Source organism: Barbus barbus (genome assembly GCF_936440315.1).
Source record: "Barbus barbus genome assembly, chromosome: 32".
Taxonomy (NCBI): domain Eukaryota; kingdom Metazoa; phylum Chordata; class Actinopteri; order Cypriniformes; family Cyprinidae; genus Barbus; species Barbus barbus.
In genome coordinates, this window is record NC_136760.1 from 25,314,037 (window position 1) to 25,330,826 (window position 16,790).

General features: G+C 35.6%; 1 protein-coding gene across 1 annotated transcript; it reads right to left on the minus strand.

Moving 5' to 3' along the window:
- Positions 1-74: 74 nt before the first annotated feature.
- On the minus strand, positions 75-16,019 carry LOC306852622 (serine/threonine-protein phosphatase 2A 55 kDa regulatory subunit B delta isoform-like). The gene is made up of 10 exons (XM_079389605.1): positions 15,845-16,019; positions 15,563-15,637; positions 9,001-9,098; positions 8,744-8,909; positions 8,287-8,399; positions 7,205-7,382; positions 6,570-6,734; positions 3,643-3,812; positions 3,328-3,419; positions 75-2,398 (listed from the first exon to the last, which is right to left on the minus strand). Exons 1-10 carry the CDS (start codon positions 15,852-15,854, stop codon positions 2,119-2,121), a joined length of 1,347 nt encoding a protein of 448 aa, XP_079245731.1. The 5' UTR covers positions 15,855-16,019; the 3' UTR covers positions 75-2,118.
- Between the last annotated feature and the right edge of the window lie 771 nt (positions 16,020-16,790).

Here is a 16,790-nt window from a genome sequence, read left to right on the forward strand (position 1 = left end):
TATATATATATATATATATATATATATATATATGCACACAATCGTGACTTCATGTGAACCACATTTTTTTTTTTGTAGTTTTACATGTTTACATATAGTCACATACTTTTATAGAAAGCAATGCATAAACAGTATTTACTGCACAATAAACAATATGCTACTTCTCCATTACAAAAACCAAGTTGGCTAAGGTCACCTGAAATAATCTGAATAAGTGTCGGGCAGTGTGTACATTCACATAAACAATTAAAATGTTGGTCAAAAATAATCAAAACAAGTGTACACTTTCACAATGTTAGCATCATCATCATTGAACATGGAACAAGGTCTGTGAGTACGCATCCGATCTGTCACTTCCCAGATTTAAAGAGCGTCACAATCATAACAACTTTGTTCTTGTCAACCGTTAAGTTATGTTTGTCATTTTGACATCAGATTTGCAGCCGCATGTCAAAATTCAGCAGCACACAAACTGTATATTGTCACCGGTTCTGTTGTTACCGCATCCTGATTCGAGATAAATCCATTTAGAGCAACTTTCGCGCGACTTATGTTTTGTATCTCGACATCACGATGTGATCCGTTAACTTTGATTGACTGGAGGAAAGCCAGTTTTGTCTCAAGAGGCACTGAACACATCGGTTTTGATTCGAGTGTTCTGCGACGGCCGTCGCCGACCGTACAATATCTCGTATATTAGTGTCCAAATACTAAGCCGCACAAACCGTAGCAGCACATGAACGGACAAATGGAGTGCTAAAATAAAAAATAATGCATGTCGAAGGTAGCCGGGTGTCGTATGGGAAATCATCTAGTCCTCAAGGTTACCGGTTGAGGATTATTATAGGACAGACAGACTTAAGGCGGTAGAATCCCTTTACGAAGTAAAAACAGAACAGAAAAACGTAATATCAAAATAAAAACTAAAGCAAAACAGACGGCAATACTGATGCTTATCATGGCCAATGTCCTCAATCAAACAGTGCAACTGCAAATTCAAGTAGTACAACACGGAGATATGCTTCCCAACTGGAACATTATGAGGGAATTGCGTTTTCTGAATTTTTTTAGACTCGTCTGACATACAAGCAAATGCCTCATTCGTAAAATCAAAAATCGGGCCATTTTGTTTTCGTCGAAAGTCATTTCAATCGCCAAATTTCTATTTTTTTTATAGAATTCCCCAATAATGCTGCAGATTTGGGTTCAGCAGAATGATTTCACATTTTAACCACTGGCGCTCCAGATCCACATATGCAGATTACATGCAAATATAGAACGTAAAAATCATACATACCTGCTCATAATGTAAAAACGCTTTCTCTTTGTAGTTATGTTACTTTTATTAAGTGGTTTGACACCAGATGGTGTAATATATAGATACAGTCAGTGAGTAGATATTATGCATGAGAAAACAAGAAAAAATATCAAATAAAAACAGAACAAAAATAAAACCGAAAGAAACGGAAAAAAGAAACAAAACTGTCCACTGACCAAAATTGAGACCTGTTTTAAGTGCTTAAAAAGGTAGAACATGAAGGCCTGAGAGTCGGGCCAGGGGAAGGAATGTTAACAGGCATTAAACATACGCTCATGAAGGCCTGAATTTCAAACAGCGAGTACATACGACTGACAGCGAGAAGTTACTCATCCTGGTGCATTTCCGTACTTTTGGTCATCAAATGATAAAAACGTAAGGCTCAGCCGAAAGACGAATACATGACTTTCGCGAACTGGATCTAGCCTCTTAATGCTGATTGGTGTGGGTTCCGTCGCTGGAGGGATGGATGATAACGGCCTTTCCTTGTATTTTATTTTGGTTTGGGGTCGTCGTGAATTATTGACGCCCTCCCAAAGAGGGTTTTTTTTACCCCAAAAAATACAGTCTCTCTCTCCGCTTCCTGGTTAACGTGAAAAACAAGTGCTTTGCTTCTTTGTCAGGTCGACAACAGGGCCATATTTCTCTTACAGATTTAACGACTAGGCTTATTGCAAAGTACGAGATTTTTTTTGAGCGTCCTCCGACCTGTGCGGGGGGGAATGGGGAGGGGGGGCTGGGGGGTGTTTCTTTTTCTTGATTTTTGTTTCTTCTTGGTTTTTAAATCTCTCTCTCTCTCTTTAATTAATTTTGTCCTGGAATATATACAGGTTGTTGGTGGCAGCCACAGCTATGACGTTCTCTTTCGGGTGCCAGGCGGTGTGTAGGATCTTCTTGTTGAAGTCCAGGCTGTCCACACTGATTTCGTCTTTCTTCCGTTTGCCGCCGGTGCAGACCTTGCGGGGTTTGAGCATGGCACGGGGTTTACTGTTCTCCCTCGACGCCTCCAGTGTGATGTCCTTGCGCGTGTTCCTGTCGAACATCCTAAAGAAGTTGTTGTAGGAACCCGTCATAATGGCACTGAGAAGGACGGAATTGCAGGGGCCGATGAGATGAGAAAAAAAATAAAAAAAATAAATAAAAAAAGATTAGTTATCAATTTGCTGCACATGATAGGTTACAAACACTTTCACCGGGCTTTTGAATTTTTTTTGAGATTTTCTGCAGCACTGTTTTCAATTACATTCAAGCAAATCGCTACTTTTTGTATCTGCATAATAGGTTGGAAACAGTTTGGAGATCTTTTTGTTTGTATCTCAAGTATTAAGCATTTGTTTTGATGCAGGATCAAAAATCTGATTCACAGGTGGGAGTGCTTAGTTGAAACCAATAGTTTGAAAGATTTTGATTCAGTTCAAAAAACCTGATTCTGTGATTCTTTCATTCACATCATTTCAAGTAGCACTTTATCAACACCAAATCAGAAATAAAATCCTTTTATCATGAAGGATAAACATTATTCTTAAAGTAAACATTATTACAATTGTTCACTTTTAAATCTTGAATAAAAACTGGATTAAACAATCAGCAAGTTGCTTCAACTGTTTTTTTTTTTTGTTTTTTTTTTTTATAAATAAGGGCTGAGTGTTTTCATCCAACGAAAATTTCACAAGAAATCATGCTGTGACGAACTCTATATAAAATATTTAAAAATACATATCATTTACATAATGTATATTTATAATGTATAAATGCATGCATTTAATTTCATATCATTTTACCAGAATGTTCATCTTCCAAACACTGGTATAATATACAATATTTTTTTTATAATTATTTTTATTCTATTATTAATTATATATTATTTTGCCAGAATGTTTATCTTTTCTGCACAGGTAAAACTATTTTTCTCTATATACTATAATTAAAAAATATATTTTACAAGTACTTGGAACTGGGACAATTGTGAGTGAACGCAGACTCCGCCCTTATTAAATACGGTTGCGCACCTGTCTGAACCGTTCCAACAGCACTCAAACTTGTCGAAAATGCAGTCGTTCTCGTAGAGCGAGCACAACTTGCTACGTAGGTACTCATGTACCTAAAACAGAGGAGCACAACAAATGTGAACCAGCAACAAAAACGAACACAGAAATGGTCATATCATTTGCAAAATTACATTTAAGTGGCGTGTGAAACTTTGGGGAGGTGCCGGCAGTATTTGAAGAATGTATTAATTGAAGATGTGAAACACAATGTTCTGAAAACATGACAGTACAAGCTCTGGAATGTCAGCTGTTGCAATAATAAGATCTCTACTGTACCTGGTAGGTCTCTACGGGCCGGTTCTCCATATTCAGGTCCCAAACCTTAACGGAGAGGTAATCGCGGGTCATCATGTATCGACCGCTGTGGCTGAACTTGACGTCAGATATGGAGGAGATGATTTCTGAGAAGAACGACCGGCTGCTGGGATCTTCTGGCTCCTCAAAAACTTGAGGAACAAAAACAATATTTTTGATGACATTTCAGACTTGCAGAAGAAACATTAAATATAAAAACAATACTGCACATGAACATGAACAATACCGTTCAAATGTTTGAGGGCAGAAAGGAAGTTAATATTCAGCAAAAATACATCTAATTGCTCAAAAGTGACAGTAAAGATATTCATGATGTTACAAAATGCTGTTCTTTGAACGTTCCATTCAAAGAACGCTTAAAAAAAAAAAAAGAAAAAAGAAAAAAAAAAAGTTTCCACAAAATATTAAGCAGCACAATTGTTTTCAATATTGATAAGCATCAATACATCACAGGAAAAATATTTTTAAAATATATTCAAATAGACGTATGAAAATATTTTTAAAAAAATTTATAAAATATATTAAAACGGTTATTTTTGATTATCATATTTCACAATAACACTGTTTTACTTTGGATACTTTTTCAGTCTTGGTGAGAATAAGTGTCTTCTATTAAAAACATATAAAATAATAATAAAAATCTGACCCCAAGCATTTGAACAGTAGTGCATCTCAAAAAAATTTGAATATCATGAGAAAGGTCAACATTTTGTGTCACTCATTTCAGAAAGTTAAACCCATATTTTATATAGATTCATTACACAGAGTGAAATATTTCAAGCCTTTATTTCTTGAAATTTTAATGATTATGGCTTACAGATAATGAAAACCCATAATTCAGTGTCTCAGAAAATTAGAATATTACATAAGATCAATAAAAAAAAAGGATATTTTAAACAGAAATGTCAGGCTTCTGAAAAGTATGTTCATTTCTATGTACTAGATACTTGGTTGGGCCTCCTTTTGCATGAATTACTGCATCAATGCGGCGTGGCATGGAGGCAATCAGCCTGTGGCACTGCTCAGGTGTAATGGAAGCACAGGTTGCTTTGATAGCAGCCTTCAGGTCATCTGAAGTGTTGGGTCTGGTGTCTCTCATCTTCCTCTTGACAATACCCCATAGATTCTCTATGGGGTTCAGGTCAGGTGAGTTTGCTGGCCAATCAAGCACAGTAACACCATGGTCATTGAACCAGCTTTTGGTACCTTTGGCAGTGTGGGCAGGTGCCGAGTCCTGCTGGAAAATGAAATCAGCATCTCCATAAAGCTTGTCATCAGAAGGAAGCAAGTGCTCTAAAATTTCCTGGTAGCTTTCCTGTAGCTCAAATAGTAGAGCATGACGCTAGCAACGCCAAGGTCATGGGTTCGATTCCCAGGGAAAAGCAAGAGTTGATAAAATGTAAAAACTGTAACTAACTTGAATGCAATATAAGTCGCTTTGGATAAAAGATAATTCTGTGCTTCTCCAGTCTTCCTCCAGACTCTGGGACCTTGATTTCCAAATGAAATGCAAAATTTACTTTCATCTGAAAAGAGGACTTTGGACCACTGAGCCACAGTCCAGTTCTTTTTCTCCACAGCCCAGGTAAGATGCTTCTGACGTTGTCTCTGGTTCAGAAGTGGCTTGGTAGCCCTTTTCCTGAAGACGTCTGAGCGTGGTGACTCTTGATGCACTGACTCCAGCTTCAGTCCAGTCCTTGTGAAGCTCTCCCAAGTGTTTGAATCAGCTTTGCTTGACAGTATTCTCAAGCTTGCAGTCATCCCTGTTGCTTGTGCACCTTTTCCTACCCAAATTGTTCCTTTCTTCAACTTTGCATTTAATATGCTTTGATACAGCACTCTGTGAACAGTCACCCCTTTCAGTAATGACCCTCTGTGACTTACCCTCTTTGTGGAGGGTGTCAATGATCGTCTTCTAGATCATTGCCAAGTCAGCAGTCTTCTCCATTATTGTGGTTTCAAAGAACAAGAGATACCCGGAATTTATACTGTATGGATGGTCAATTGAAACTCAAATGTAAATATTCTAATATTTTGAGATACTGATTTTTGACTTTCATGAGCTGTAAGCTCTAATCATCAAAATTAAAACAAAAAAACTTTTGAAATGTTTTACTTTACATGTAATGAATCTAAAATATATGAAAGTTTCACTTTTTGAAATAAGTTACAAGAAAAACTTTCACGATATTCTAATTTTTTGAGATGTACATATATATATATATATATATATATATATATATATATATATGCATGCCACAATGCACTTGACTTGATCTTCCCATTTCTAGTGTGACCAATGGGCCAGAAATGAACCTAATCAACAAGAGCAGACTGCCAAATTCCAAAATGTTTATCCTAGAATCCTGTCACATTTCCTTTTTGTAAAGAATCATTCAGAATGTAATACTTGGTAAAAATAACAAAATTAAAGGATTGTGTATATAATACTAACAAGCCATTTATTCTATCCAGATACTCCAGTTTTATGCACTTGCATTCTGTTTTGTAACTAGTGGGTTTAACAGGAAGTAAATAGCGAAAGGTTGCTTTTTTGCTTTGTTGGTCTGGAGTGAGGTCCAAGTTGAAAACAGAGCGCTCGATTAATTACATAAGCCAGTGATTACATAACACAAGGTCCTGCTGACATTAAACAGTGGACGGCAAAAACAGGCAAAACGAGAACTTTCCACAGCCTTTTAGTGAGAGTCTGATCGGGTTTTAGGAGAAAAGGACACTGCGTCAGGGAGCATTCCCACGTAGAGAGTTCAGACTCTCAGTCTGATGGAAAATAAAGGGATGGAAGGGGAAAAAAAGAGGGAAAAAATAGCCAACTGGAAAAAAAAACAAAAAAAAAAAAAGAGACTGGATTGACTTAAAATACTCACATTTGCTATGTCTATCACAGAGCGCGGCGGCCCTCGTGTCACACAGGCGGATGGTTCCTTTACTACTGCTGTATACAAAGACATTACACTGGTGTGGGTGACACTCAGCCGCCGTTATCACCTCCGTCAGCTCCTCCATATTGGCTGGTTTTATATCTACAATGTCTGAGGAGGGAAACAGTAAAGGAAAGCAACAGAAATAACTTCAAACACACTTTTTACGTCATCGAGATGTGTCAGAGATGCAGGCCTCAGTCACTCCTCGGGGATTCGGTTTCTGAAGAAATGGTTGTAAAAGATGATTGGAGCTGACGTTGTCTCTTTAAATATATTCAGATTGGCCAATGACTTAACCTACACACTAAAAATATGTAAGTTTTACAGTAAAATACAATTTTTCAAGGGGACATATTGTATTGTGAACCTAATGCAGTCTAAATATAAATATAGACGCAACTACATTACCGCATTTCACATGGTTAGAAAATAGTCTTAAATGTACATAAATAAAAACAGGCCTATGGAAAATGGTTATGAAAATTATAGCACAGACATTCACAGCAAGGCAAATTCAGATTAGGCACGTTTCAGTAAAACATAAAATTATTGAACGTCACTGATTGCTTAAAGGATACTAAAACTTCTATCTGTGATTTCTAAATGCCAGAGGTTTATTCTGAGGTCGTCTGCAGAAAGGTATGTTTCATAATCACTATTTACTGAAATGGAATTGATGTGATATGTATGTGCGTTAGAAAATATTCTGCGTGGGCTTGCTTCCACCATCAAGTCCATCGGCATCAGCACAGGAACCTGCGAAACAACCAGAGAGTTACTAAATTAAATATTAAACCAAGAAAAAGTAAATATTTAAATGATAAGAAATGATCTGAAATCTTTTCTTTAACTCCTCTCTCATTTTAAGTAAATATTTATATAATTTAACAAATTTGCATGTTCTCTGATGTTGGATAACGGAAATGGTTAATGGACAAATATAATATTAAATCTTTAGTAACCATAATTGTTTTTATTTATTTAACATTTTTATGAATTTTTTCAGTTTTAATTTTTCTGGACTCCTTTTTAATAGGTAAATAAAATTTTAGAGATCAAAAAGCATGTCTATTTAAATTAAAATCATGAAAATTATACAATTTAACATCAATTTATTAAAACCTTAACAATTACGTTTCGAGCCCTATGAAATCTTTTGTGTTTTCTCATGTTTTATTATTACTAGTTCTGTTTTAGCATGTTGAATGCAAAAAAAAAAAATCCTCATTTATTCTTACAATAGCCTTGTGGAAGGAACCTTGACACCAAAACCGAACAATGCAACGAGCTAACATTAACCTACATGTAATATAACAACCAATATAAAACCTATACAAGGTTGCAAAGAAATTACACTGCTATAGAGTTTTTCCAAAATACATCCTTGTCTTGACTTGTCTGAAAGAGTCTCTTTCTGTATGTTACACCTCATATCTCTCAGGTGTAAATAGCATTAAGCAGTCCTGCCCCACTGACAGCTGGGTGAATACTGTGCATTTACATCACATGGCATTTACTCTACCGACTGCAAGTTCTTGAAACATCCGACTTTAAATCTTAAATATTTATTAACTAAAAACCAGTGCTTCTCTGCACAGCCAACCTTCCCAGGCTGCACTCTCAACTCAAAATGTCATCAGTAGAGAAACGGCAGACTAACCCGTAGTGTTGTGATTCGAAACGGATCTCGCAGTCTTCCGTCTTCATCTTTAAGGTTGCATCCTTCTGCTCGTTTGTCCCTTTCACTTATCTTCCATAGTTTGATGGTTTTATCTTTTTGAGAAAACAAAGAAAGGAAAACAAATTAGTTAGAGAAATTGCATATTCAAAGCTCCTTTCTAAAAACCCAGTGAGAGGAAATTGAGCCAAAAAGCACCCACATTTTGCTTTAATCAGATTTGAGTTGGTAAGATTTTTTTTGTTCTTGAAAGCATCTAATGTTCACCAAGGTTGCATTTGAATGATGTACACATGCAGTAAAAACAGACATATTGTGAAAATATGAAAATGTTAAATTTTTTTGGAACCTTAATTTTTTTCAAGATTTCTTTGATGAATGGACAGTTTAAGAAAATTTGACAAAAACCAGAAGCAAAATCTCAATTTTGTCTTCATACCGTTTGCAGACAGGAGAAAGTGTGCAGCGTTCTGTTGCGGGAGCCATCTGATTTTATTGATCTTCTCCTCGATTTCTAAACTTTTCAAGTAATCGAACTCAGGCTCGTGACTCTGAAAGGTGCTGTACACGTTGTATTCCCCTCTTGAGAGCGGGCGGTTTTTACTCTATGGAGAGAAACATTGAACACGTAAGTTAACTTTGAATCACACACTTCCTAAAAAACTAAATGCAGTAAAAATCTTTGGGTTGCATCACCTCCAGTTCTCGCTGAAATATGACGACTCTGCCCCCTTTGTCTCCTGTGGCTAGTAACTCCCCCGAATAGTTAAATTCAACAGTTGAGATAATGTCCGCTGCATATACAAAAGGAAGAAAGATAGATAAGAATTATTTACTTCATACATTAAACATCCACAGCTTTAACAAAATAGAAAGCTTTGACACAAATTAACTTTATAAATGCATGTTTTTGCTCTTATTGTGCAAGACTGATTATCATGCCAAAGACAAATAACGTTTGTCTTTCATTAAATATTCATTATTCATGACTCATCTTTCATGCATGCTTAAGTTTAGATGCTTTAAGCTCAAACTGGAGTAAAAAAAAAGTAGAAAGTTCTGAGCCTAAATGCATGTTCCTGGTCTTAGTATGCAACACTGATCAACACATTGTGCCAACATATGCAATATTAAAGTCTCATTTTCATACACATTTAAGTGTAGATGTTTTATTCTGAAGCTCAAACTGGAGTAAAAACAGATCTATGCTCAGTGTGGATCATTTCCTCTCTCCACCCTGCTGCTTCACCCTTCTGATCTCTCTCGCTCGGAGGGAAGGACACAGGGACAAACCGAGGCATGATTCAGTGTTCCTGAAACAGAACAACTAGCTCAACGCAGACAGAGACACACACAGGCCTGGGCTTCATTTAGCCAAAGACACAGTACAAGAGATAATCAAACACCTCTTATACATTTACAGAACTGAAACAAAACTAATGGCCATTTGGTTTCTTCAATGAGCGACAAATTAAAATCTGAGCAAACCTAATGAAATTAATCGGTAGGGCCTTTGGTCGCGGTTCAGAGCTAGTTCTGGCTACAGGTTTTGTTTAAAAAACAAGCATGAATAAAAAAATACAAATAAAATATGTATTGACGAACGGCAAAAAGCCTCTGTTTTCAGTTTATACAGACACAGCATGGTTCACAGAAACTTCACTGTTGACTACCATCAAAGACAATTTACTCACCCCATAACATTATTTCAAGAGTGTTTGGGATGCTTGGCCAGGGATCTGTGACTTCAGAGCTGAATGTAGACATAACCGACTAACACAAAACAAGCCTGAAGCATCTTTATTTTAGTTCAAGCTGACTTTTATTTACTGTAGTGGTCAGTTTATTTAAATATATAACTAGTGCTGTCGCATCCAAAATAAAAAAAATAATATTTACATAATGTGTGTACTGTGTATTTATTATGTATATATAAATACAAACACATGCATGCATTTTGAAAATATGTACATGTATATACACATTTATATTTTACATTATATATAAGTATATTTAATATATAAACATAACATTTTTCTTAAATATTTACATGCATGTGTTTGTATTTATATACACAATTAATATACACCGTATACACACATTATGTAAACAAAAACTTTTATTTTAATGCGATTAATCGTTTGACAGCACTAATATAATCATATGCAAATGTTATTTTAGAAGGACACAGAGAAATAAAGTGGCTAGTGTAGGCTAGGCTGAACTAGTTTGCTGCAATAAAAGTTAATAGGCACCAAAGATTTCTGAATTTCTCCTTCTGTAATAAATTAAAATGGCTAATAACACAACATTAAGGTGAGAAACTGATGGTTTTCATGTATTCAAATAGATTAATGGCATCCTGAAGCTAAAAAAGAGACAAAAAGCAAAAAAAAAAGGCATCAGTTAGGATATAAAGCTAACAGAAATCCAGGGTCGAAGGAATCAGCTAATGAGCAACAAACATGCGGCGGCCTCGGTCTCGGTCCATGTGTGCGTTCTGGACAGTCTGTGTCTGATTAATCAATCTCTAGTCACACCAGTGACAGCCAGAGAGTAATCTGATGACTCACAAACATCCCCGAACACAACAGGAACATGCCCGGTCATATTTCACGCATTTCAACATCAACATAAAGCTTATTCTGCAAAAGGCTTTACTGATGACCAATGCAATAACAACATTTTCCTCTTAAATTGCTGTTACATTAATGTTCAAGACATCACCACAGTACACAAATTAAATCAGCTTTTACACAATTAATTGAATATTGAAAAAATATTGAATATTTTTTTATCATTCAAATTTGGCTGGGTGGTTAATAACACATTTTCCTGTTGTGTGACAAACTCAGAACATATTTTAATATCGCTTTACACGGACTTTAATATCTGCATATACTATATATTTACAAATTCAAAAAGAATAGCATGTGTTATATGCAATGTTACAATTTAATGAATGCCATTAAAATGTGCACAAAATTAAATGACCCCCATTTTACTCAATATTTCAAATATTAAATATCTCCATATACTATATTCTCATATTAAAAATACTAATAAGCATTGTTATTTTTATCTAATAATAGTATATAATGATAATATGAACAATTTAATGAATGCAAATAAGGTTAAAAAAAACTTATATGAACACCATTTAAATATTTATCAATTTATTACATTGACTTTTTATTATAATCAATATTAATACTACTAATGTTACAGCAATGAATGCACATTAGATTGCACAAAATTAAATTGATAAGTTGCTATAAATCACAATTGATACATTTCTATACTAAACAAAACATACTAATATTATTATTGCTATTATTTTATACAAATCAACAACAGTTATTACCAGATACCAAAAACCAAAATACAGCAAAATATATCATAAATATTGATTTATTGTCTTCTTACTGTAATGACTGCTTAATTATGGTTTAATTGTCATAATGTACAAACTGAAACCAGTCCTAAAAACAGTGCTTAATTTTATTTCTGCAAAATAAATATGCAATTTTTTCCCCTTTAAGGGGTTTAAGGTGACCTAGACATGTTTTTGTGAAATTCAATCTAGCGTGAAGAGACATGGTGATTAACTATCCTGATCTTTCATCCTGAGATGTGCATCTGAAGGCGACACAAGTACAGATAGAGAGGAAACACCTCTGTACTGTATCACAACACAGACCAAAACAGCCGCAGCAGCAGCGGGGGAAGCGTAGGCAGGTACATGACGGACGGTGACCACCTCGTAAATAAACCATACGAGCAAATATGAACGATTAACATCCACATCGGACATCAGCCACAACCTACAGCAACATAACATCTGCACCTCCAGAAACCAGATTAAATTAGAGCATCCTACAGTAACCCAAACAACACGTTACATCACAGAGGAGTCCGTTAGCGCTAGGAAAAAGCTCAAAAACAAGCGGAGCACCCGGCGTGAGAGGCAGACGGAGATAAACACACACATACCCATCCTGAAAGGTAGAGAGAAGCCATTATAGCACAGTTCCAGGCTGTGGCTGTCAGCAGAAGATTTAAGAGCCTGGGAGTATCTGCGGTGTGGACAGCGCTGGCTCGCCCGCAGGGAGGGTGAACGAGGGGTGCCACGCGGCCATGTTGGACAGGTAAGATCGTGAGGGAATCCCTCCACACATGACACAAACCCTTCATGTGAGATCCCGAATTAATTACAGCCTCATAAACATTCACATTTAACTTTAAGGGAGTTTGCAGTGCGGTCCTTCCCACAAACAAATGACTCGCTTCCTGTTTGAATGTCTTTCAGAGGTAGAGAAACAGCACACAAGCAACTAATACAATATATTCACCATGATTTAAAAATACATTCACTTTATGTAGCACCCATGACAATTCTGCAAAAATATATACTACAAAATGTTATTGAACACATACATACACGCATCTCTCTCTCCTCTCATCTACACACACTGTATATTTTATAACTATTCACAAATAACAAATTTAATAAAATTACTAATTTCAGATAATTGCACATTTTTAAAAGGTTAAAACACAAATGTAGAGAAATATTGTTATTACTATAAAATCATCGCTATTGAAATGTATACAATTATATATATGCACATACATATGTACGTTACATTATATAGATCACAAACACATACAATTTATTTAAAAAAATAAATAAAAATAAGAATAAATGTAAACATAAAATTGAAAATTCTATTTAAATATAAATAGAAAAATAATTTAATTTTCACACAAATGGTTGTATTATATTATTACTATATTTATTGAAATTTAAATGAATAACACAGGAATAATAAAAAATTAAAAACATTTATAAAATACATTTTTAAATATATAAAAATATTTTAAGCATTTTTAAAAATTGGTTTATAAAATAAGTAATCATTTTAAATAGCAAAAAAATTATGTAAAAATGCATTCGTTTTTGCTCTTTGAATCTACTTGACAACAATGGCAGTTGTTTCAAAGTATATTTTTTGCTTGCTTTGATTATTTTTGCAAGCATATCACTGTGCAAAACACCTTATTTATGAGTCAAACACAAATGAGAGTCAATATGAACTATTTTGCACATTTATTTCAATAAATCATATGCAACAAGACATTAAGGCTATAAGAACAGCTTCTAAAACACACAAAACCAGCAAAAACACAAAGCTTCGACTAGAAAGTGCAGAGTAAAACCGGAAGTCTTCACACTTAGGAATAACTTAAGATGGCCAGGAGCCAGCGACTATCTCAAAGCTGTTTATTATACTGAGTGTGAGAAAGTCAGAGCACATTTAATTCTATGTTTGCATCCTTAAGGCACACAGTCTGAAGGTCCGCTAAAAATGCACAATATTGTTTTGAATCCAAATTCGCATTATTATTAAAATTATATTTCCATAGAATTCCACAGAAAGAAAGATTAGGCTATCGCTCGGAGCAATCACACCTCACAGTCTGGCGAAACAGGGATCTCTAAATAACCTTCTCTACAACGTAAGGGCCACTCGGCTCAGATGATATTACACCAGTCAACATGTGTCCGTTTCCTAGAAATCCGTTTTATTTTTTACAGAGGGCAAAGCGGAGAGCTGGAAGAGGCAAAAACATCAACAACCAACTTGCATCAACATTAAACTTCCTGTCTCTGAACTGAATAAAACAGCTATATTTTGTCTCCTGTACAGTGACACAACACACAACCTTGATAGTTTTAGTGAAATAATGCAAAAACTAAATAAGAACAGACCATCTCAACATTACAGTAAATCTCAATTTGCCTTCCTAGACTCACAAGCACCTCTGTTTTCCCCAAACCCCTGTAAAGCCTCAATGACTGATCTCTTGATGAAGCCGAGAGCACCCTCGGACGAGGCACATGGATAATGTGAGCTGGTCGGACCAGTTGGACGTGCTTTCCGCCGTTTCAAAGGCAGGATGTGCTTCCCTACAGGAGCCCCAGAAAACAGCAAAACTGTTCACTGACGCACTCACCAGCAGACCAATCCACAAAGTGCCACGCCATACTAATACATTTTATTTGGGATTAATTGCTACTACTGTACTATGCTAAATGCCCGTTTGCCAATAATCGCCTTCATGGGATTAAAAACTCACAAAATAGTCTGACAAGCATTGCATTATTTCCCACGCAGCCATATTTCCTGGCAAACTGGCATATTGTTTCATTTCTAAAAAGCAGCCAATCATCTGCTACTTGTCAATGATAGTCTTACTTTAGGTAAAAACATGGCTTATTTATTTTTGAAGTGCTAAATTTTTTAAATGTAAGGCTTCTGTAACAACATCTTTCTAGTGTAAAGAAAACATCCAAAATATTCCATTTAACACTTACTGAGTTTCAATTACAATACATAACTTTCCAAAAATGTCCAATTCTGCTGAATTTACACCACACTTTACAGGTACATTCCTATCTATATTCCAAAGACTTGTACAGATACGTTTGTTCATGCATCACTTGCTTTATGCAACATTTTATTTAGTAAAACATGGTTAAAATGTATCAATTTACTGGTTGTTGACAGTAATATCTGATTTATAGTGATTAAAAAGAGATATCTGAATTCCCCTTGTAACATCTGTCAACAAAATTTGAACCTGGCCTCATGAAAAGGCATGTAAATTAGTGTTATTTAAATAGATGCATCATTTTCAATACAAATCAGCCCTAATGTACAGTGAATAGGCCTAATTAACAAGGGAATTATGGTCTATTAGTTACATTTTTGTCATGGAGTGGCACTCATTCATGAGAGCATTTGATTGGACAACAATTTTGACACGCCTACGAGTGCAACTTGAGTCATCAATATTTTTCCTACCACAGAAACCTCAAATTTTGATTTGCCACATAATAACCAGAATACTACAAAATGTCTATAAAATACGTAACAAAATAAGCTGTCCGTGTTGATTATGTTACATTTAACCACTTAGCAGGTGGTTTTACCCAAAGCGACTTACAACTAAAGAACATCCAAAGCATTCGGTCATACATGAGCCAACAATATTTACAGCACTGCAAGGCAAAGTTTCAAGCACAAGAGGATCTGTCCATTGACTTCCATTGAGTAATGATGAACCTGTACATTGTCATGGATCTTTAACACTCCATCTCTTCCTATCACACCTTCACTACACAAAACTCCTCCAATGTGTTCATGCATACTCACACAAAGGTGTTTAAAAACCAATGCAAGCCGTTATTTACCTTCTGCAACATCTTCATCTATGGCTCCTTTGACCTGGGAGAAGCACCACTGGAAATCATTGCCTCCACCAACCCCTGCAACAACAACAACACAAGTGCATTGAAATGCATGCTCAGATCAGCCTCCCAGAAGCATTTAATCTCGCAGACTGCATACTGAGATAAAGCAGTGGATGTGGGTTTGATTTAGTGTCAGTTAAGGGGGCTGGTTTGATGTTTAGGCCGCACCGCTGCCGCTCGCGCCCCCGCCTACCAACACAACCCCCCGCGCGGCGCGTTTACCTGCCATCATCGCCTGTGCCTCGAACCTTCAGTGCGGCTTATCCTGGAGCTCAGCCGGGCGGACGGTGCGAACGAGTGCGGAATGAGAGTGAGCGGAGGCGAGCGAGACCCGTGATTTGGTTTCGCTTCAAGATGGCGCACGCTGCCCGTCGACATGACACAGTGACGTCATATAACCAAGCGCACAGTGCGCCCGGCGCGTCCTCGCTGCGCTGGGGTTTGCGCAGACTCTGTGTGAGTTACGCAAACGCCCTTGTTTTGTTTGTTTATTGGTTGGATGAGTGGATGAGTGACAGATGAAATGTTACACTGCTAGCTGCGAGTATTTAAATACCTTCAATATTGCCAATCTCACATGAGAACAGAATAATTTAGTGTGAGTTATTTCTAGCTGCAGTTCGGTCAAATAAAATGTTATATAATTAACATAAATAAAAAAAATACTAAATTTGACATGACAAATTGACATGCATGTATATATTTAAGAAAAATATGTTATATTTGTATTTTAAATATATTTATATATAATATAAATTATAAAAAAAATATATAAATGTAAATATTTTCAAATATGTGTGTGTATTTATATATACATAATAAATATACAGAACACACACACACATTACATAAACATAAACAAAAACTTTTATTTGGGATGTGATTAATTGTTTGACAGCACTAATATGTATATATATATATATATATATATAAACTGTAATTAAAGCCGCTCACAATTTAAGTTCCTCAATGTTTTGACAAAGTATATATTATGCAAAGTATATGTATATATATATATAAATTGTAATAAAAAAAAAGTAATATTGTAAATGAATGGCTAGTTCACCCATAAAAAGTTACTAGAAAAAGACTGTTTTGTAGTCAGTAACTGTTTTGGTTATCAACATTCTTTAAAGTTTATTATTTCTTTAAAATATCTTCTTTTATG